The 24,245-nt window shown below is 36.8% G+C and overlaps 2 protein-coding genes across 2 annotated transcripts in view; both read right to left on the reverse strand.

The window, feature by feature from the left end:
• Positions 1-3,006: 3,006 nt before the first annotated feature.
• On the reverse strand, positions 3,007-9,768 carry LOC134663093 (acireductone dioxygenase). The gene is made up of 4 exons (XM_063519422.1): positions 9,599-9,768; positions 8,565-8,731; positions 7,688-7,820; positions 3,007-3,177 (listed from the first exon to the last, which is right to left on the reverse strand). Exons 1-4 carry the CDS (start codon positions 9,719-9,721, stop codon positions 3,046-3,048), a joined length of 555 nt encoding a protein of 184 aa, XP_063375492.1. The 5' UTR covers positions 9,722-9,768; the 3' UTR covers positions 3,007-3,045.
• Positions 9,769-14,477: 4,709 nt separating this feature from the next.
• LOC134663079 (uncharacterized) overlaps positions 14,478-24,245 on the reverse strand; it is an 87,262-nt gene continuing 77,494 nt past the window's right edge. The window contains exons 3-4 of the mRNA XM_063519399.1: positions 15,083-15,780; positions 14,478-14,647 (exon numbers count right to left, since the gene is read on the reverse strand). Of these exons, the coding sequence (XP_063375469.1) occupies positions 14,537-14,647; positions 15,083-15,780 (809 nt within the window). The 3' untranslated portion in view covers positions 14,478-14,536. The remainder of the gene's footprint in view (positions 14,648-15,082; positions 15,781-24,245) is intronic.

Raw genomic sequence — 24,245 nt, forward strand, 5'->3', positions numbered from 1 at the left:
GGATGTCTTGTTTGGCCGGGTGGCAATTAATGTGTTACAGTGAGCTACGAAATTGCATGGCTAAATTATGAATGAATTCATTGATAAAGTCGCCATGCACTTTTACGGCTGATGGTACCTACTTAATATAGCAAGGTTTGTAAGTTATTAACAGCCCTAACCTATAGATAGACCTTGCAGTCTATTGTTATTTACATACAACCAAGAAGAGTGCCCAAACCAGTAAAATATGAAAATTACCTCTGTCTCTTACGGGATAATTTGTGAAGGCGGTCGCCTGTTCATTTTGTGGATGTTTTAAATAATTTTTCGATCTAAATATTACATAATACGGGGAGCAACACGGGTGCAAAACAGTAACTGACGTTGTCAGTTGACGCGTTACATTTTTCGTAGAATAGCCTAAAATAAAACTATGGTAAGAGATTAACAAAGAGTTAAGATTAAAATTGATTAAAGTCGATTATGGTCTTGGAGGATATAATCAAACGGAGACGCCATGTCTGTAATTTTCTGTACAAAACAGTCTGCCGATTTTTGCGGGGGAGGGGAACGTCAAATGTATGCGTAACGTAAAAATAGCCATGTCAGATAAACGTCAGTCCATACATTGTGTATGACCGTTGGCCGCCTATTTTCGACAGAGGGGAAAGCCTGTTAATGGCTACTCCGTTTAGTTGTATCCTCCAAGATCATGGTATGTGCGGAAAGGGAAGAGTCGTGAAATGTATGGGGCCCAATACATTCCACAACTCTTTTCTTTCCGAACAGACTATATTTGTATGTTTGTAAATAGGTAATTCAATATGAAATTTACCCGCTATTTAACTGTTGATCCATCTAAGGTTCAAGCTAACTTGGCTGTCAATGCTAATTGTATGAAATGTCCAATGTAAAGTAAACCCTAAATGGCTTAACTGACTGTACCTAGGTACCTACTTACATAATTTAGTATCATGTTAGTATGTCTCACAACAGTTTAATTTCGATTACTTACATAATTTCTGAATAAGTCATGGTACGAGCCGGAGTTTGAACCCGCAACCTCCGGATTGTCTATCACACGCTCCGCTAAGCTACCAGCGCTCATAATGTAGCTTCACAATATTACACATTTAGATATAAATTATATTATAGAGAATCAAACACTTACCCTTGTTATGAAGTTAAACGGATTTATTTAAGTAAATGTAGTAACTACGTCAACCTCCCTTTCATTAAAAAAATTATTATCTACTAGGCCATGATTGGTAGTTAAATTAGGTTATACTTAAGGTCTCTACACACGTTGCAACAAATTGAATTCAATCGATCAATGAAATGCAGCTATAGGGAGTATTACTGCAATGTTCTGCCGCCAGAGTGCAGCACTAGCGCCTTTCGTAAACCATAGAGAAATATAATTATTTCAGAATGTCGTTTTAAAATGAGAGCGTAACTTTGATTGTATGGCGGCGGCATTGTTGGTGAGACTATTAAGTTACCTAAAATAAAAGTTATTGTTACTTTAGTGCTTGGAATAAAACTACCAACTAACATGCAATATATTTATTAACATAAATTCATATAAAATAGAGTAACAATATTTCATAGTCATAGGCATATTTATTTATATTCAAAACTCAATCATGATGTTGAGCAAAATCTATTTTATCATTATCAAGTGTGTTGCTTAGTTTTCCTTTATCCTCCTAAGACCCAGAAGCATTTGTTTTGTTTTTGAATTTGGAACCCTTAGTTACTCAATGAAAGTTCAAATTATTTTTTGGAATATGTACAAAAATTTGTACGCAGGGACTTAGGAGGTTAAATTAATACAGATGTAGTGCATAATTGTTATCCATCGTATTTACTCGAAAACGTTCGCATTTGTCATGCTAGTTCAGTCAACCTCAGTACTTTTTGTACCGAGACTGAATGAAATAGCAAGACACGTTCGTGCGTCTCCGTAAAAATACGAAAGAAAACATCTGTATCTAGATAATGTGATATGTCATGTAACATGTTATGATAGTTTCAAAAGTAGTTTCTTTTATATTAAAGCAAGGCAATATCGATCACATTTTATGGCCATAATGGTTTAATAATAAAACTTAATATAAGAATATAACCTTAAATTAAACATTGCAAATAAACTGCTCCTAAATTATGGCTGGCGAGAAGTAAGTCGTTTTCTCGTAATTTACGACTTAAATACGTGAGTTACCCGTTTGAATATATACTCTGGCAAGCCCACTTTGTTAGTAGAAAAAGGCGCGAAATTCAAATTTTCTATCGGAAGATAACCCTTCGCGCCTACATTTTTTAAATTCTCCTTTTTCTACTGACGGAAATGGCTTGCCAAACTATATTTAGTATCGCCAGGCGTGGCTCACTCCGCGATTTCGTCGCGTCGCTACAAGTACCTACAAGTACATGCGGCCCACACCAATTTTGGTGTCTAGGTAGAGCAGTGTAGTAATAATACCTACACCAAGTTATTGTATAGCATTAAGTTAAATTTTAATTCTCATTTTAAGTGAATAATGTATATTTTTATGAGAATAAATGTCTTAAACCATATGTAGTTGCCGCGCACCGCTACGGGACGGTCGCCTGCTCGCGCTTGCGCCACCTAGCGGTCATATCTGTCGTAATAGACGCGTTTTGTTAGAGAGTGAATCTTCTGTACCTAGTACTATTATTTATTTTGTGGTATCGCTATGTCTTAGCCCGTTTCTACACTTGTAAGTTTTACTTACGTAAGTAGGGACAAAGCTATTTGTTAGAATGAGATAACGATATTCATCTCTCATTCTCTAGTATAGCTGTGTCCCTACTTACGTAAGTAAAACTTACAAGTGTAGAAACGGGCTTAGGCCGCCTTTACACCTGTAAGTTTTACTTACGTAAGTAGGGACAAAGCTATTTGTTAGAATGAGATAACGATATTCATCTCTCATTCTGTGGTATAGCTGTGTCCCTACTTACGTAAGTAAAACTTACAAGTGTAAATCCGGCCTTACGGAAGTTTTGTGAGTGGGAAAGTCGGAATGTGAAACCCAGTTAGCAAGCGGCCACGAATCCCTTAGTAAGTTTCTCCACATATTCCCGGCGAGCGTCCATGTTGTCGGAGGGGCGGTTGTGCGCGGCCCACACCGGCTCACCGATAAAGAACCTCTTCACTTTTATGTAGTTCTGCAAAGTAATTGCAGATTATTACCCCCGAGTGTAGAAGGATGATTAAAGCTCCCTCCGCACTCGTGAATCTCGGCGCGAAGCCGCGAACGCGAGTGTGGAGTCAAGATCGCAGCTCTGCGTAATCGACTCCACAATCGCGTTCGCGGCTGCGCGCCGCGATTCGCGCACGTGTGTGGAGGGGGCTTAATGGGAATGGTGGGGATGGGGAGAGACTCATATGAACTTTCACGATTTTCACATGTTATTATTTACTTTAATCGGACTTAATCGCGTAAAGTGTCATTCTATGGAACTTGCTAACTATGTAAACAAACCGCCATATTAAAAATACCTATCAAACAATATGAATTTACTAGTGACTTTTTTTTACATAGTTAGCAAGTTCCATAGGACACTTTATACTTGGCGTTGTTTAAAAAATCCATATATGCCAAAAATGCCGTACATCATTTTGGAAAAGAGCTGATAGGTACCCCTCAAACTGCCGGATTGATTTTTATCAAGCACTAGCTGTGCCCGCGGCTCCGCCCGCGTGGAATTCGGTCTGTGTCAGTAAGCTAATTCATCCCTAATTTCTCTTTCTCTCCCCTGGAGGCGGAACTTGAAGTAAAGTTGACAGATGGATACGATTAGCGGACTGAAGTCCAGATAATAGTTATTTTCGATACAAGTGCGAAAAAGAGGAAATTCGAAACGAGTGGCGATAAATTAAAACACGACCGAAGGGAGTGTTTTAAATCGACACGAGTTGCGAATTACTTATTCGCACGTGTATCGAACAACGTTTTACAGTACATATGGCACTTTAAAGTTTCGACATACGCACGAAAAGTGCTATTTTACGCACTAGTGCGGAAAAGTAGCCCCATATGTACTGTAAAATATTTTACAATTAGGTAGGTACTTACCACTAAACAAAACTACACTCCAAAACCAATAGTTTTTTTCGCCCTTATTCCAATATTAGACGTGATTTAAACGACACAGAGTTATAGTAGGTGTATAACGGACCCCTGCGTGGGCGGGCGCGATGTGTAGCCAACGCGCCCAATGAGGTGAAGGGGTGATTTCCCCAAGAGTCGGGTCCGAGTCCGGACGGCCGCTGGTGAGGTTGCGGAAGAGTACTTCGGCGTTCCTGGGACCTCGCCTTATAGCAGCGAGGCGGCAACAGAGGGGTTTTAGTGGGTAAACCTGGGGTCTCATTAGCTCACAACAGGGAGTCCCACATAACCATCCCGGCCCGTCCCCGCGCCGGGTGGTATGCTTAAAGCATTTCCCCTCTTAAAAAAAAAAAAAAAAGGTGTATAACGGACAATACAGTACTACTTTTGTATTTTTACGTTCTTGAGTGTACCTATCCAAAACATGTCCATAGCAAATATCATCCAATTCTGTCCTCCAGTCAAATCATTCTGAGCATGAAAAATTAAGATTTATACACATAGAAATCCATACTTCCTAACAAACTTTAGAATTTAGGTCTAATATTATATTAGTTAGAAGTAAGATTACAGGAAAGGAGAATATTATAAATATCAAAAACTTGAGGCCGAGTATTTACACTTTATTTACAGTTATGTTTATGTATGCACAACTAAATATCTACATATATGTATGTACCGGGGATTACTTTTAACAGTGTAAAAAAATGTAATTATAAATTGGCCTAAGTCGTAGTCGCTTGGTAGGGTGCCCAGAATGCCATCTTTATTAAAGTAGGGCTTAACCCTTAAAATCGTATTAAAAACGCGAGCGCAGCGAGCGCGAATTTTTTTTTATAGAAAAAAAATTGAGAGATGGGAGTAATGTTGTCAGGGACACAGCCGCAATGGTTTACGTGAAACGTTGGTGTGGATATCTAATGCGAAAGCCGAAGGCCGAGCTCCATGTAGGGCCGAAGGCCCGAAGCGTCCAGGCTGTCAGTACTTAAGCACAGAACAATAGTATCAGTGTCTAAATGCGAAGGCCGAAGGCCGAGCTCCACGTAGGGCCAAAGGCCCGAAGCGTCCAGGATGTAAGTGTTTAAGTCGTAGTAGTAGTCGCTCGATAGGGTGCCCAGAATGCCACCTTTATCAAATTAGGCTTAACCTTTAAAATCGTATTAAAAACGCGAGCGTAGCGAGCGCGAATTTTTTTTGATAGAAAAAAAATTAGAGAGGCTATGTCAGGGACATAGCCGCAGTGGTTTACGTGAAATTTTGGTGTGGATATCTAATGCGAAAGCCGAAGGCCGAGCTCCGCGTAGGGCCAAAGGCCCGAAGCGTCCAGGATGTCAGTGCTTAAGTCGTAGTAGTAGTCGCTCGGTAGGGTGCCCAGAATGCCATCTTTATCAGATTCGGCTTAACCTTTAAAATTGTATTAAAAACGCGAGCGAAGCGAGCGCGAATTTTTTTTGATAGAAAAAAAATTAGAGAGGCTATGTCAGGGACATAGTCGCAGTGGTTTACGTGAAATTTTGGTGTGGATATCTAATGCGAAAGCCGAAGGCCGAGCTCCATGTAGGGCCGAAGGCCCGAAGCGTCCAGGATGTCAGTGCTTAATCACAGAACAATGGTATCAGTGTCTAAATGCGAAAGCCGAAGGCCGAGCTCCGCTTAGAGCCGAAGGCCCGAAGTGTCCGTCGTAGTAGTAGTCGCTCGGTAGGATGCCCAGAATGCCACCTTTATCAAAGTAGGCTTAACCTTAAAAGTTAAAAACGCGAGCGTAGCGAGCGCGAATTTTTTTGATGGAAAAAATTGAGAGAGGCTATGTCAGGGACACCGCCGCAATGGTTGAATTTTGGTGTGGATATCTAATGCGAAAGCCGAAGGCCGAGCTCCGCGTAGGGCCGAAGGCCCGAAGCGTCCTGGATGTCAGTGCTTAATCACAGAACAATAGTATAACTGTCTAAGTGCGAAGGCCGAAGGCCGAGCTCCGCGTAGGGAGGAAGGCCCGAAGCGTCCAGGCTGTCAGTGCTTAAACACAGAACAATAGTATTAATGTAGGTTAATGTGTGTGCTGGACTCTCCAGTACCCGCTGATGCACCGCAGTACTTACCGTCGAGCGCGTCTGTCGTGCGAATCCGCTGAGCGGTCAACCGTTCTTCGCACTGCGTGAACGTCTCCGATTCTTCCTCAGATTCCTGAGACCGTGCTACCTTGTAACCTCAATACGTTGCGAGAATTTCGCGAAAAATTCGTTTTTTTCGGATAGGTATGGTAACGCGTTTAAAATGCAAGTCCCAAATTGTTTGACATTTACAATTACTTAATACCTATTTAAAAACTTTCGCGTTTCGAACACATATTAACTCACATTTATAGACGGGCCTATCTCGAAATTTATTTTATTACCTTTATTTACCGACGTTTCGACACAGGTTTCACTGGTCATGGTCGCGGCTAACTGATGTCCCAACAAAATTTCAAAACAGAGATTTGTGCAACTACCCGACGAAAAGTGTATGAAAAAGTTTGGGGTAGACATCATATTTTCAAACCACCCACTTCACATAATGTTAATTATTGTCAATAAACCCGCGATAGACCCGTCTATAAATGTGATTTAATATGTATTTGCAAAGACGTTTGACATTGACTAAGAAAAATGTTGTTTTTTTTACAAAGTACATTCACAAAAAAAAAGTGTGCACCACTTTCTTAAGTTAGCGCCATAAGATTCAGGTGCAAACATAACTTAATTGAGTGTAGTGGCCACCCCCCCTTTTAGGGGTTGAATTTTTCTAGCCTAAAATAGGGCCAGGCAGTTTCTTGACAGATTAGTAAAGTTTGCATCAAAATCCGTTCAGCCGTTTTCACGTGATGCGCGGTCAAATAAACAGACAAACAGATAAACAGATAAACAGACAAACAGACAAACAGACAAAAATTCTAAAAACTGTTAGAACGTGTTCTGTTATCGATTCTAAGTATCCCCAACCAACTTTTTTTCGAATATCTTCCATGTACAGACTTTCGACCCTCTTCAGCTTTATTATATGTATAGATAGCCAAGAACCACAGCAAGGAACCGCTTTCACTTAAAAAACTGCATTCAATTGGTCCATCTGTTTGAGAGCTTCGATGCCACAGACAGGCACACAGACAGACACTGGAGTCAAACAATAACACCCCTCTTTTTGCGTGGGGGGTTAAAAATTAGACACAATTAGTGACAACTATTTACTTACATTGAAGTCAAGAGTGAAGCGGTCTTAACCACTTAAAAGCGCCCACCAGCATGTCCCCTGGGGTGACCTTGATTCACATCCAAGTAACTTACAGCCTCGCAGCTTTAACCAGGCGTGGCTCACTCCGCGATTTCATCGCTTTGCTACAGGTAGCTAAAAGTACGTCCGTTCGGACCCAATTTTGGGGAAAGCCATAAGCCACGCGTGGCGCTGTCGCCACCTAGCGGCCATATCTGTGCTGATCGTAACAGACGCGTTTTGTTAGAGAGTGAGTCTTCTGTACTTAGTACTATTATTTATTCTGTGCTCTAACCTCAAAGTTACTTTCAAGTACTCACATTGAAGTCAAGAGTGAAGCGGTGGTAGATACCACTGGGGAGCACCAGCATGTCCCCTGGGGTCACTTCGATGCGGATCCACTGGTCGTCACGGTCACGCACGTCAAAGTAGCCGGAGCCATCCAGCACAAACCTGGAATCCAATGTGAAATGGTTAAGTTTCGAAATCTCTCCATCTCTTTAATAAAGTTTTCACATTTGCAACTTATAGAAGGTCAGGGTCCACTTGCCATCCCAATGTTAAGTATTATTTTTTTGTTATAGCAGTAATACTTATAATAATATAGCCTTTATTTCTGACATTTAAACTTAATCTATATACATATTTTAAATTGTGAAGGTCAGGGTCCACTTGCCATCCCAATGTGAAGTATTTTTTTTTGTTATAGAGGTAATACTTATAATAATATAGCCTTTATTTCTGACATTTAAACTTAATCTATATACATATTTTAAATTGTGTTTTTAACTTGATGTTTCCTTGTCAGTTTGCCTTCTGGCAAAGGCCTCCCCTAGAATTTGCCAGTCTTCTGTCCCTGGCTTGATTCAGGTTAGATTCTTGTTTTGCGTTCTAGAGTTGCTTTATTTATATATTTATTGTTTTATCTGGTTTTTATTAAGTTAGTTATGTTTTTACATTTGGTTTTTGTATTTCGGTTTTTACATTTCGGTTTACTTAGATATTATATTATAGCCAATTTGCTGGAAATCAAACTGTACACTTCATTGTTTATCAGTTTATCATGCATCGTTTTCCTCGATGTAGTGTCCAGCGTGTCCTGTGACACAAAGATATACATACTCTGTGAGCATTTAATCTGTCTACCTAGAGTAACGCTTTAAAAATCTTGCGTTAAAATATAAATAGGAAATGTACCTTATCTCTTCATCAGTATGCAAGTGCTCAGTGTAGAAGGCAACCAGTTTCTCTTCATAGTTGGGCAGGGTTGCCTTGGAAGCCTCCATTCTGTCCTCGTAGGTGTAGCCGCGGTCCTTCTTTATCTTGTCTAGGACTCCGTCAGTCTCATGTGTATCCACATTTAGCTGAAAAATTTAGTAGAGATTTTATTTATTTTCTTTTACATTTATCTGCCATCGGCTTTCTTAGCCATAATCAGATTATATGTATCTTATACATTTCTTTTTCAAGGTGGTGGTCCATTAACCACCATTCCATTTATGTGAAGAGAAGGGGTGGGTTATTCTCTCTGGTGTAGTAGAGAAATTGAGGAGTGATTAACACTTTCTATGGCAATTAACAAACATCGCTTGAGTACATATTAACTCACATTTATAGACAGGTCTATCGCAATATTTAAATTATTACCTTTATTTAGTAAAATAAATTTCGCGATAGGGTCTATTGCGTTTTGAACACATATTATTAACTCATATTTATAGACGGGTCGTCTATAAATGTGAGTTAATAATATGTGTTCAAAACGCGAAAGTTTTAAATATTATATCATTTGAGTATTTTGTGCTCTCAATCAATATCCATACATGTAAATGGCCAATGGACCCCGTATCGCGTGTCAAATCAAAGGTTAAATTTTTTTTGTGGCCTTACCTACCAAAAAGCTGATGTACATTCATTTAAATTTGATTAGTGCAAATATTTGTATTTCGGAGTCTTATTTGAAGTATTCATTATGTATTTTAGTCTACCAAAGTTACTGATATTTCCATGCGATAAAGTTAGAAGTCAAAGTAACAATACTTCAGTTACATTGTTTTGAAAAGATAAGATAACAATAATTATGTCTTTGGATCGAACATGACTCTCGTTTATTTAAACGTAAGTAGATGAAATACGGTCAGTAATGACGATATTACAGTTGGTAACTAATTAGATGCAAATTAAAAGAGAATAATCTGAGTAAAGATAAAAATAAGGCGTAAAAAACTTACGCTAAAGTATTCCACACCAGTTTTCTTATACAATTCATCGAGAGATACAAACTGAGGCGGGTTCCTGTGATGTTCCGCACGCTGATCATTCTTATCGTCGTCCATATACCAGGCTTTCACCATTTTGTAAAAAGAAAATACAAATAAATAAAGAAATAATTAATGCAAAGTACTGAGGAGGGGCAATATTAAATGACCGAGTCTGAGATTGACACATGACATCGCTTTGTTTGTCATTGCCAGTAAAATAAATTAATAAACCTCCAAATTTATAAAATAGAAAAAGAAATTTATTAAAGTCGTAAGTCGAAGTAAACTTGGTTCAACAAGGTAATTTAATTGATTTTGTGACTGAATTAAACTCTATTTTGGAAAATTAGAATTTAAGGATGTTTTTTCCTATGGTACAGTGTCTCTGTCTCACCACTAATTTAAGGGTATTTGATTAATGGCTACACCGGAAAGAGGCGTCTTTTAACCTTGTTAACCGCAAGCGTGTACGAGGGCTGTTTCAGACATAAATAAAAGCAATTATATTTATTTTTTGCTACTTTTTATCCTAGACCTGAACAGCTAGAATACCGTATCACCAAAAGAAGGCGGCAAATACTTTAAAAAAAGTCGCAAGATAGGTTTTTCAACCGATCAAGCATCTGCACGGACTGGATCAAGACCTGGAACCGAACTCCTGCTCCCTTCACCTTGACGCTGGCGAAATTGTCCCAATGAACAGATGCCATAAGAACTAAAAACTGAAACTGAACTGAATAACCCCAGACTAATCCTGATATCTGAATTCTGAGGGTTGATTTCCCGCGCGCTTACATTTTTTAGTTTCCCGTTATTGTCTGGGCTTCCTTTTAGCTTTGCCGTAAGTATGGTAAGAATCATAGATGGTAGTGGTAAGAATAGTGGATTTGTGTCTGGGTGGGTTTGATATGGTAGAGGTAGGTATACCTACCTATGTTGTGTATGGCATGGTCCAACGTAATGTTATAATATGTGGTGGCTATGTAGAATAAATGAAACATCGTCCAATTCCAGTAAAAATAGATTTAATCCAGATAATACTAGTGTTACAACTTAATGCATTTGATGAGCAAACTAGGTAGGATACATCAATGTTTTGGTGGTCTATGTAGGTATCAATGTGGTATAATTTCTTAGCACCGATACGGGTACTTATGAGGGTAGGTAATGAAGAACCTTGACAAACAAGAGTGGGTATATCTATTGAATTTCTCTTGCTTGTGACTATAACACAACATTTAAAATTAAATATATTATATCTTTATACAATCCATTGTCATAACTAATAATATGCACCTACAAATAAACAATTATTCCATTTACAACAATAAAAAAATTAAATTAGGTAGGTATGCTTTAAATTAAGGTCATTTTATTAAACTACCCACATTGAAATTGATTAAAAATAGATTATTTTAATAAACTCAGTATTTAAGATTCTCGGCTTACTTGTATCCCGCTAAAATGAATGATCTTGAATCAGAAAGTGCAAAAGTTACATATTTAGTCGTAAATATTTTTCACCAAACTACCTACTTCTAAATCACACAGATTTAGTTTACACGATTTATATAAATATATTACTTCAAATCTTATTTGAAACGCTAAGTTAAGGTACACCTAAGTTTGATATGACCGTAGTGGCTACGGAAATTAAGTTTTCAAATAATTCCTGATAGGTCAATAGTGCAATGCAAATTAAAAACGTGGAAAAAAAGTAAATGCAACAGATCATTTGATAAAACAAGTAATGGACGGATGTCTAAATCACAATCAAATGAAATAATGCATAAAGGTGTTTACACAATAGTCTTTAGGAAACATCGCGCATGTACAGTCAGCAAAAAAGGTCAGCATGGGACTATGTACAGTCGGCATCAGATATACCGGAGCGGCCGAGATGCTTAAAAATATCTGAACACGCATTCTAACGCCTTGACAATAGAGGCGTGTTCAGATATTTTTGAGCACCTCGGCCGCTCAGATATATCTGATGGCGACTGTACATACATATGGGTAATTAAATTGTGTTTTTTGTAGCTGTGACCACATAGATGAAAAATAGGCAGAGGTATTTCATAACTTGCCGATTTCCACGTGCTTACTTGAGCGGCCAGGGGCCCTTTTCTCAAAAGCTTGTAACTTGTAATACAAGCGGATGTCACTTTTTAATAGCTTTTGTTAGAATGAGACTTCCACTTGTTACAAGCTTTTGAGAAACGGGCCCCAGTGGCCTAAACCAGACAAGTACATATGTTTTATTAAATCGTTTCGTCTATATGTCTTAAGGCCCGTCCAGACGGAACAATTAAATTACCAATTTAATCAGAGATCGGATTATACCTACAATTGAATACTGGAATCGGCGAGGCAATGTCCTTCCTTTTCATTTTTGCTTTCGAACCACACAATTATACTTGGTCAACCAGATCTTGACAGTAGAAATAGGCGGCAAATTTGAAAAATGTAGGCGCAAAGGGATATCGTCCCATAGAAAATTTGAATTTCGCGCCTTTTTTTACTGACAAGATTGGGTTGACCAGCTATAAGTTGTTAATTTCAGCTTGTGCGGAAAATTGTCCCGCCTGGACACCCACTTAGTGACCCTAACTCTGTCTATTTGTCAACTCTGTCTCTAAGACATAGTTCCATGCTCTATGGGCTGGTTTTCCATTTCACCGATTGTACTTTATAATAAGTATAATTCACGCTGTCCTATTTTATATTTCAAGACAAAAGGGGGAATGCGCGCTGTTTTCAGTCGACCAATGGAAACTAAGAGAGACAATAGTTGTTAGGTATATACAACTTATACATTTAAATATCTAAATAAAGTAACAAAAACCGATGAATACACTAACATACATTAAGATGCGTGGACAGTGGACAATATGTTGTTATCTTAATAGTTTTTTGCCATTGACATAATGATGTTAATGATGTTATATTACAGCAAAAGAAATACCTATCATCATATTATTTAGAAAAATGTCGTATATGTATACTTCAAATTCTGTAGGTACCTAATAAGTATAAATATGATAAAAGCAAAATATATTTGATACGTAATATTACGTAAAAACTTTTAACATGGGTGATATCAGTTAGATCTAAACGCTGTGTTTGACATTACACAGTAAAATGTGCCATTCTCAATCTAAAGGGTACTTATTGTCGGTTGTCAATATGGCGCTGTTTGCAATAGCTTCAATTTGAAACCAACCTTATCGACCACCGACAATGTGGTACCTTTTGATCGAAAATCACAAATATTTAAATGATTTTAAAAGACGTCAATTGCTTGTTTTTTATAATCTCCAGATTTTGACCAAAAAAAACGATCACGTCATAACCACAATGATCGCAAAGGTCCACATCTTAGTAGTAAGTACAAAAGAAGAAGGGGTTTCATTATAAGATTTAATACTTCATCTTCTAACAGTACATTGATATAATTGAGATCATTAACACATACCTAAGCTAATAGACATCGGAAATCACTGGTCCAACAATATTTAAATAAGCATAAATAATCAAATATCAATTCCAATCGTCAATACAGTTAATCAGTTTTAAGTTTAATAAATCGATAAAATTAAAACTTAAAAATAGTGTAAAAGCGGTAAGAAATAATAGTAGTTACTATAATACTAAATCTAGAATCAAATCATGTTACAACAAGTCTAAAAATAATTATCACATTATGTACTATTTACAGAAGTGTCGACGAATCGACAACTACTAATATAAATTAATAATTACCCGAGTTAAATGTTCACACCGATTATTAATATTAATCAATAATAAATCGTCACATTCTTATTAATTACAGACAAGACATATTAAATCTTGGGGTTTATTTTTACAGACATTCGTTTGACGAATGTGATTAACTGATTTATTGTTCTCATTTCATATAGGTACTGAAGTCGCAATTTCTTAAAGCAAATAAGCTTAGGGGAAAAGTGAAACCGTCGACATTTCAGAATATTGAAACAATTAATTTCAATCAAAATAAGTTAAGGTTAAATGGGGTTTCTCGTACATTGGGCAAGAAAAACACTATGTTTCCCTTACGATAATATATACAGACGTAGCTAGTGCATTATTGTTTTCCATCGTACTTTACAGAAACGTATGTATTTGTCATGCTTCTTCAGTCTCAGTACTTTTTGTACCGAAACTGAAATAGCAAGATACGTTCGTACGTTTCCGTGAAAATAAGATGGAAAATAATTATGCACTACAACTGTATTTATTTGCCAATGCGGCCAATTCTATTGTACTTTAGGTCAAAAATTACATTTTTTTATAGTTCTGATTAATGTCGTTTACAAAAGTCAAGACTACATACACATGTCGTCAATAAATACTTTGAAAATCACTCATATTTCACAATGTAAATTATCATTTGCATTGGAAACTTCATCAATATTTCCTTGATAACACGAAATACAAGCAATTTCAAAGGTCCGTATGTTATCCTATCTTAAATTGAAAAATACATTAATTTCCACTGTCAATTTCAAGCCAGGCGGTAGACAGTTTAAATATTAATGAAAACAAAACAAAACCATCTACTTAACTACACAGTTCACTTTGGAAGGGTTCTTAAAGAATCGAATACACTTTTCTAAACCTACTTTGCTATCGAGAGCCCCAAAACCGGATAAGTCATTGAGTGCAAAACCCAAAAAAATATAAATAAATATATATGTCACTCGATCACTATATTATAATAAAGCGCCACCTTTTCTCCTCATACACAATGACATATTTTACATAGGGCCCCCAACAGCGCCGTACATTTCTAAAACATGACGCCAACAAACAGCAACTGATCACTAGTAGACCTTATGTCGCCGCAGTAAGGTTCACAAATGGCTAGTCATGTCAACGCTGTTACAGTTACAGCTTGGTGTGTTTGACGGTGTCCGTCCAGTAGTTCTGAATGGTCATGGCCTCCAGCGAGTTGAGGAACGAATCGTTGTCGAGGCTGTACATCTCCTCGGAGTTGTCCTGGAATGTAAAACGATTTATTTTAGCATTAGGCATATAAATTTACAATTCAATTATTTAAGGCCATGACTGATATGAATGTCTATGGTTACGGAAAACTGTTAGAATTGAGAGGTTTCCAATTGAAAATATTGAAATTGACGTGAATTAAGATCAAAATCGCAAAAAGGTGTGTTTAAGTTGGCCCTTATACAGAACTAGCTTCTGCCTGTGACTTCGTCTGCGTGGAATGATGATAATGATTGATAAAAACTACGGAAGGATCCCCGGGCTTCAAATCATCTCCAAATTTCATCTAAATCGGTTTAGCGGCTTTAGCGTCAACAACAGACAAACAGAGTTACTTTCTCTTGACCACAATGGTATGATTAAATTTTAGAAAATTAAGTACAAGTGACATAACAGAAATGAAAACATGTACGTTGAAATACATACCCGTATAGTGCTGTCATCAAGATACCCGCTAGAGTCAGGATTCGAGCATTTATCATTCAACGTCTGCGGCTTGTTCAGGTACCTCCGCCTGTACAGCACGAAGGCCGTGCTACCAGCCAGCGCGCCCAACACTAAAGCAGCAAACGATATCCCAGCTATGGCACCCGTGTCCATACCGCCTTCCTGCTCGATCACTCTTCGAGAAGATTCTACGTTCGGCGGGATGCGAGTCTGCAGGAAATTCTGAGTTTCTAAAGACAAAGGCTTGTCAGTCACTATTCTGCTTTCTGATGTCCGTTCTATAGTATCGGCTTTTACTACATCGGGCCGCGTTAGATTCCTTCTTTTTGATGCGAATGTTGCATTCTGACTGTCAGTTAAATTAGTGAGCTCTGGCGCTGTTGTTGTGTTTGAAACCGTCACGTTTGGCGCTGTCACCGTTTCTGTCACATTTTTGTTATCTGTCGCATTTAGCGGCACTACTGGTGTTGTAGTTGCAGTTGTAGCGTTAGTTACATTCTGAATCGGTTGTATAAGCTCGTCAGTTTGATTGGCAGTAACGTTGAAGGGTTTGGCGGTGGACATTGTTTTGGTGAAGTACATGGCCCGGCCCTGCCGGTCGCCGGGTTCTATTTCTACGTCGGTGGTTAGGTGCTGGAGTTCTTCGGACTGGGGCGCAGCGGTTATTTGGCAGCTCCCTGGAAACAAAGAAAATAATGACGTTAGTAAGTCATGTTATGTTTATAACCTTGTCACGTTATTCAGTAGATTGCTTTAATCCTAAATCATTAGAATAACATATTTAATTTTACAGCGTATTGGCATTTTACAGCGTATTGGCGCCCCTAGCTGTAATGCTGTAAAATTACCCCTGAATAAATATCAATATCAAATTATTAGTGTACCAATTTTTATAGAAAACAATAAGGTAAAGATTGTTACATGTAAATAATTGGACATCGGTCTGTCACGAGCCATTTGCTATACTAATGCAATGAATTTTGAGGAATGACAGTGCGTGCAATGTTAACATACTGTTATTATTTAATAGTTCATTTACCTACGTCTCAATCGACGAATAACATACATTAGACATTTTAATTATAGTCCGAGCAAGAGCTCCGTGCGTTTAAAAGCTGACTCCGGTTGTATGTACAGCCATCAGATATATAGGAGCAACCAAGGTTCTCACAAATATCTGAACGCGCCTCTATTGTCAAGGAGTAAAATTGCGTGTTCAGATATTTTTGAGCACATCGGCCTCTCTGATATATCTGATGGCCACTGTACACACTCGTCGCCGAGAGCCTAGGGAAAAATGCGACCCAATCGGAAGAAAATCAAGTTCAATTTCAAGGAATTAACATGGGTTTTTGCAGTATTAATGGTGTTAGGTGCAACTCACATTAGCCCTGTGTAAGGTGATTCTCTCTCTCTTTCTCTTTCTTTGTAAATGCTTCAAAATGTGGTGTGGTGTGGTCTGTGGGTAAAAATCTAATCTAGTACACTACAACCCGATGATATCAGATGTCGGAAGATCTTTGGAGAAAGACAGCTGCGAAAGAGTGTCCCATCGCATCGAAATCATCGAATCCTTCTATTTTTGCACTAACACTATACATACTATCTTTTACTTAAGGTCATTCGCGCAAAACAGAGAAACAAATAGTAAAATACACATTCATATATTCTCGCGTGTCATCCATTTATGGATTCGTCTGCAAATTAATTCGTACGGCGTAACGAACACAGTTTGTTCAACTGTTATAGAACCAATTAGTCTTTACAAACTGCGATTATACGAGTTCCATAATGAGCGAAAGAGCAATGAAAACGGATCACTTTCTGTGTAACTTTTTTGTATCCAATTATGCTGTGTTTTTTATATTCTAGATACATATGTATTTACGGATTGTAATCATCATCATCATGCTCATGTATTGATTGTACTGCATCGGTCTAGAATGCTAGGTCGTCTAGGCGACATAACTGAACACATAGTAATAAAATAATTGCTATGAGAAAAATTCTTGGCCATAATCGTCGCCGCAAAATGCTCCTTTCCTGTCGAGTTATAAGCACGTTTAACCCTTAAATACATGATTTTTTCGTTTTGCCCGAAATTAATATATATATCACATAATTGTTTGCCGTTTCTAGGAAAAATAGTAAAAAAAAATATATCATCGATTTTCACTGGGAAATCAGTGTTAAAAGTTGCATAGTCTAAATCATATTTTTGGAAATATATAGCTATTAGTAAGGGGTATAGGAAAAATCTTAACTGCCAACAGAAAGGTACACTATTTGTGATGTTCCTATGATAAAATTTGTAAATATAAAATAATTACAAACCCCGAAAAATCTGCCCAAAATCACATACTAAAAATCATCAACTTCCAGGTTTTTCCAAGTTTTCCGACATTTTGTCTATAAACAAATGTAACTTTTATAAATTAAAATACTGCGTAAATTTATGTAATAATTCGGAAAATTTATTAGTTTTACTATTGAAATAATATACAAGAACAAATAGAATTTGTTTAATAATGCATATCATTTGATGTTTACGTTGTGTGTATAAATGCATCACTATGCATTTAAGGGTTAAGCTCGTGGGGCTCTTGGTTGGTTCCCAGAAGCTATACAAGGTGACAACTATTCCGGTTCTTTAAGTTCAAGAACAAACATCTATAGATTCTGATTAAAAGTTTTACGATTTTTACACATTATTAACTGTAATACGGGTCTTCAACTTCAACTCCACTTTAGGCAGTCTCCGAGAACACGGGAGGTAAATTTTAAAACTTAATTAGGCGATTAAGTCCTGTGATAGTTAATAAACATGTAGATGTTTTCTATTTACGACTAAACGAATATTGAGTGTGTGATTGACGAGATTGATACAATTTTTTTTTTAATTTTTAATCGAGTAATTTTTGTTACTACGGGAGCGCGACCTATTATAATTTATAGCATTTAGATCGCTGTTTACAAAAATCTACACGACGAATGAACGAAAAATATAATTGAATAATTATTTTGTTAGGGTCGCTAACTATCCCTAGACAATGATATTTTAACTCCGAGGAGGGCGTTCCAAAATTGAAGCGCTTGAATTGTACAAATTGTTATTGTTGATATTTAATTGCACCTCGGCAAGCTATATTTAGCTGTGCACGTATTAGTAACGAGCTGAAAGAGAAAGAGACACGCTTATGTTTAACAACGAGTGTAACAAAGATCAATGGCATGCAAAAAATAATCAACATAAACATGACTAAATCAAGAATACGTGGTTAGTTTTTCTTGTTATTGGCGCTCACGCTGGCGCTACCCTGTATAGCAAGCGAGGGAAATCCTGCTTTAAAGATAAATGCATCCGGAACGGGTACAGATTATAGAACATTTGTCGCCGTAACATATTCCACGAAACAGGTGTCTTGTGAAGCTTCCTTTGTGGTAGGATTTATCTATGGAAAGACATACAATAGGTATAGGCAAAAATCTAACACCATTATCTGCCGTGCCCCCGTCATGTATTCATATTCATATTCATATTTTATTGATAACGTTAATTACATGTCAGGAGTAAGTACATAAAATAAAATTACATATCACTAAATGTAAACATACTTAACAATAAATAATTAATAGTCGTGTCGATCATAATTATAAACTTAAAACTAAAATAATTCCATGTTTCGTTAAATAATTTTAAATAGTTACATTAAGGCTTTCTAATAATCCATATTAAAATAATATCTAAATTAAAAATAAAATTTTCCAGTGAAAGTAATGTCCCATCATGGTCCCATCGAAACAGTGATTTAGACTTTCACATTGTGTGTATGGATCAATGACACCCTGTCGAAGAATTCGTCGATCGTGTAGCAGGCCATCTCCAATAACAGTCGAGCAAACCAAAGAGGCACGGCCGTACCATCCTTTTCTAGAAGTGATTCAGACCATTTTCGACGTCCTGTAATTTTGTGCTGGCTAAAGCTAGAACCCTGAATTTTCATAGATATTTTCGCATAAGACAGAAGTTAAATTGGACAAGACCCTCTGCAGAATACTACAGCCACAATAGCACTTACTTTATATGTTGCTCTCTATTCGTTCCTATTGGTTGTTTTCTTGAGCCCTCCCTGATTTGATTACGGTAGACGAACGGTGGCAAAGGGGAGAGCTGATAACGATGAGATTACTGTTGCTATCGATTTTCAACGTTTTTGACTAGCTGTGCCCATAGCCCTGCGTGCAGAGCGTGTGTAACTCTGTCTGTCTTTTACCTCTTCTCTTCACGCTTAAACCGCTTGACCGAGTTAGATGAAATTTGGTATGGAAATAGTTTGAAGCTTGAGGAAGGTACTTTTCATCAAATTTGGTATGGAGATAGTTTGAAACCTAGGGATGGACATAGGATAGTTTTTATCAATCATCATAATCCCAGGCAGATGAAGTTGCGGGCAGAACTTTAATATTTGTAAATGTCTACACTTTTTGTGCTATAATTAAAATCAACAAAAGGCACAAAAACCGCTCCATTTCCCCTGATACTAGTAAATTACTTGGAATACGCGTTTTATTTTTACATTACCCACCCAAAACAAATATTATTCTTCGAAGTTCTAATTGAAAATATATTTCAGAAGTTCATTGCAGACTCCCAGAATTTAATAAAATTAAATATTAAATTAAAAGTACCCAGACGCTTGTTTACCAGCCTAAATAAAAGTAAACAAATTCTTGCAATAAAAACTTGGTTTAACCTTCGCATTCCTGGTAGAGCAGATGAATGCAAAACAAAAGAAAAACGAAATTCGTTCACAGCGGCATTTCATTAAGGGCACAATTTTTTTAACATTTAAGATGCTGCTCTCAAGTTACTTAGGAAGAGACAGATAGATAAATAAGTATTTGCAAAAAAAATAGGTAACATGTTGGTACCTATATACATGTTATAGTTTGGGACATATTCTCTTCATACAAAATATTGAATTACGAAAAGGTTAATGACGAGGATGATGAAATTAATTACGATGATTATGAGTTTGGAAAAGGGATAATTTGGGTTCATTCTTGCAAGTAGGAAAAGTGTGTTCCATTCTAAATTACTATATGAATAGGGTTTTAAATAATAATAAGTTAAATAGTAGGTAGAGACAAACCAAAGAAAGTCTGCAGCGCTAGATTAAAAGTAGTTTTTAAAAATCAGTATGCGACAACACCACAGAAAATGGATTAAATAGTCTTGATACTTGTGAAATTTCTACCATATTTACCGTCTATGAAAAAATTAAGCTGTATGCACAGCTTAATTTTTATGGTAAAATAAATTTCATTCCAACAATAGATGTCACTATTAATATGTAGACATATACTAATATTGATAAATAATATTGGGAGAATGTGACATTTGGCTTCATCAAAATTAATAAGCTTTTGTAATATCCGCGACGGCGGTAAATAGGCACAGAGGGCCTACCGCGAACACCGAAGTTCTCAATATGCGAGCATCTTTCTCTTTTACTCCCATTAAGGCGTAATTAGATTGACAGAGAAATTGCCCGCAATTTGCGAACTGAAGTTTTCGGAAAAACGAAATAAACCATTAAAACAATAAACATATATTAAAAATTAATTTTAGCTTTAACTAGTAGGTACCCATGCCATAAGCATGGAGGTTGTGGGTTCGAGCTCAAAACCCGGCTAGTACCAATGAGTTTCTCGAAATGTTAGAGGAAGTTCATAAGTATGCCTATACCTATTAGGTGTGTTCAATTTGCTGTGAAACCTTAGTCTAAACCAATATTATATTATCTAAGTAGGTACATATGGTGAAGTATTAAGATGTTTCATTCCACTTACCCGTCATCAACTCCAAATTTTGTAAACATTGTCGTTTTTCAGCTTGAATCGCCTCGTGCTGACTTTTTACAAGTGTAAAATTATTCGTCATGCGGAAAAGTAACTCCCGCACGCCGGTTTTGTAAGGTTTCACCATGTTTATTCCGTTCATCACAAAACACAATGAATATTTAAACGATTTTGACAAACAGATACCATAGTGCATGACGTTTACTGACTGCTTAAAAAACATTGCCATATGTAGTTTTTTAATTCGATGTCAAATTATTGCGCTGCAGACTTTCTTTGGTTTGTCTCTAGTGTAACGTGATGGTGAATATGCAAGCGGTAAATTATTAACTAATTGAAAAAAAAATACAGAACCCTAAAAACTATTAAAATCCTACCAACTGCGCCATATAAGTATAAGTATCTCGTAATGTGTTAATCATACAGGATTGTGACTCTTGGAGACCCTATACATCTCTAAGGATAATTTGATAAACTATGTTATTTTTTAGTTCTGACACTTAGAGACATTTACACCTCTAAATAAGTTTAGATTTTTTTTCCATGTATCTGTTTTGTTTTTATTTTAATATTATTATTATAGTTTTTTTATGTAATTCGACATTAAGAGACCTTATACATCTCTAAGTAATTGTATTACGTTAGTTTGATTTGGTAGTTGTAGTTGTATTTAATAATTGTTGATGTATAATTATTATTATTTTGCTTGTATGTAAATTCAATGTTGACGTGTAAAAGTGCCCTTGTGGCCTATTTGCTGAATAAATGTTGAAGTTGAAGTTGAAGTAATTTACGATGAAAGTTAAATACACTAAAGGATAATGAAAACAGGTCACTTAGCATAGAATTTTCTTGGACGTGGATGAATTCATTATTTTATTCCATCATCAAGCTATCATACATTTCAATATTTACATAGGTACCTACCTGGTAATACTGAGTGTCAAAATCCTTAACACGTTGATAGAGTTAGACCAAAAGAAGTTTGCAACGAGTTAGATCCCATATACGCAGTGCCAGTGTTATACGTCATAATTTTATAGAAGTTTGACATTTAAAACAACACTCGCACTGCGTGTGCTATCAAGATAGTTGCAGACTTATCTTGGTCTAACTCTACATATACAGTGGCTGTATTGTACCTACTTAAATAAAACAAATTCTGTAAAAGCAGAAGCTATGCATAATATATGATTAGGTACGTTGTGAAGCGCGTAATGACGCACCCCAGATTCCCTAAAACGCAGTATTGGAAATTCCTTTCTATCATTTCTATCCAAACGCCGGCATGTAAATGTCATGCGGATTAAATTTTTCGTGGGTCCCGTTTTACTGACGTGACGCTATGTATATTGAGGATGGTATGAAATGATACAAGTGCGATATACAAAGCATTAAGTATACGCTTTGTGTCAAAGTGGCGCGTGCCTTATATTGAATTTATTACACGATAAGTGCAAACATTGTGAAGATATACAATAGAATACAACCAGTTTTATTACTTCAACAACATAAACCTAGGTAGAGAGAGCACTGGTGGTTTCAAGTGGTCTTATCGCTAATAAAAGTGCACTTTCAGGTAACAATAAAAGTCTAGTTAAATGCAAATCAAGAAGAAGGTTTTTGTCTAAGACTGTCAGTTGTTTTAGGAGATATTGTTTTTCGTTTCTTAAGGGTGTGCAATAGATCTCTATATATTTTTTGGGCAAATACAATACAATATTCTTTAGCATCTGCTAAAGAATATTGTATTGTATTTGCCCAACCTTAATTTTGCCCAACCATATACACAATATCGTAAGAACCATTGGAAATTCATAGAATTTTGTACTTCATTGTGCAAGGAATTCCGGCTTCAAACTGTTTTTTCAATGGCCTATATGGCTCTTATGCGTGGTTGGGCAAAATAGTGGATTGAATAAAGGTAACATATATCTCTGAAGGTTCAGGTTAAAGGACTTACAAATTGAAAGTGGGTCAGCTAAAGGACTAGATAGTGTCCGGTTGGTCGAATGCTTCAATCAAATTGAAACTTTATTTCTAGAGCAGTAGGTGCACTCTGGGTCGAAGTGGTGGAGAGAGCATTTATCCCGATTTCTATGGGCTTACATTACACAGTTCCGTATATGTGCATTGTATGTGTAGAGGTTTTGAAATTTAGAGAGGAGAATGGAACGATGAATGAATGGATTGAAACTGCACGGAATGGACTGAATTATTGTTCTTGTGGTCACTCCACGATTATTCCTATATTCGTAGGTACCTACGTTATATTTATATTTTTTTTTTTTTGCCAAACTTATTATTGCGAAGCAAATCCAATACGTTCCCCTACTGGATAAAGACATTCCAAGCGATACTACAAAATAGTACAAGAAATTGGTATAAGGAAGGAATGGAAAAAATCACACGGTTCTGGTAGGCTTTGGTAGCAAGTTCGAATTTGCGCAAAGCAGTGACTTTTTCCTCTCTATAATAAAAAAAAAACCCATTCTTTCAACATTTCTCCCAATGATCCCGAGCCATATGCTACTAGGCCAATACGTACCTACTACTTATCACCTGCATTCAAACTGTATCGAACAAAACTTCTGCTAATACTAGACCTACAAATACGTAGCATCTGTGTTTCAACCGGTACGACACGTGCAAATGTACAAAAGGCCGACTGGGCACAATTGCAAGTCCATTGCTCCGCGTCCTCTGCCTATATTGGGCAACCGTTTCAACTAGAGTTCCAGAGGGTTTCATTTATATTTAGAACGAAACATATACGCGAAAATATTTCTCGATAGCTAAAGCGGTACGCGGCTCATTCTCTGCAGTCTGCAATTGTTAAGGTTAATAAGACAAACAAAATTTAAAGAATCAGAATACTGCTCCCACGTACTTGTGATATAAAAATGTATGGAACTGCCGTTTCAGTGGATAAGATACAATAAATATGCCAAACTGGGTGGTCGCCATCGCAATGCTTCTAAATTGATACACATGAAGTAAACTTAAACTTTTTCATGACGAACTGTAAGTATACTCGTAAGTAAGTAAGTGCCTATAATAGTTCATTCTATAATTCACAGTGACTTCACCACGTCACTCTATTTTTTCATACCATTAACCACCCCTTTCTTCAGTACAATAACGTGGAGAATCAGTGACTTTTACTTGATACGTAATACGATCTAGCTAGAGCAATGGAATGTTTTTATATGTCAATGAAAATGGGTCACTACTTATGAACATTCCTTTCCAAAATGACTGGTTCTCAATAAGTATGGTT

This window comes from Cydia amplana, chromosome 4 (assembly GCF_948474715.1).
Source record: "Cydia amplana chromosome 4, ilCydAmpl1.1, whole genome shotgun sequence".
Classification (NCBI taxonomy): Eukaryota; Metazoa; Arthropoda; class Insecta; order Lepidoptera; family Tortricidae; genus Cydia; species Cydia amplana.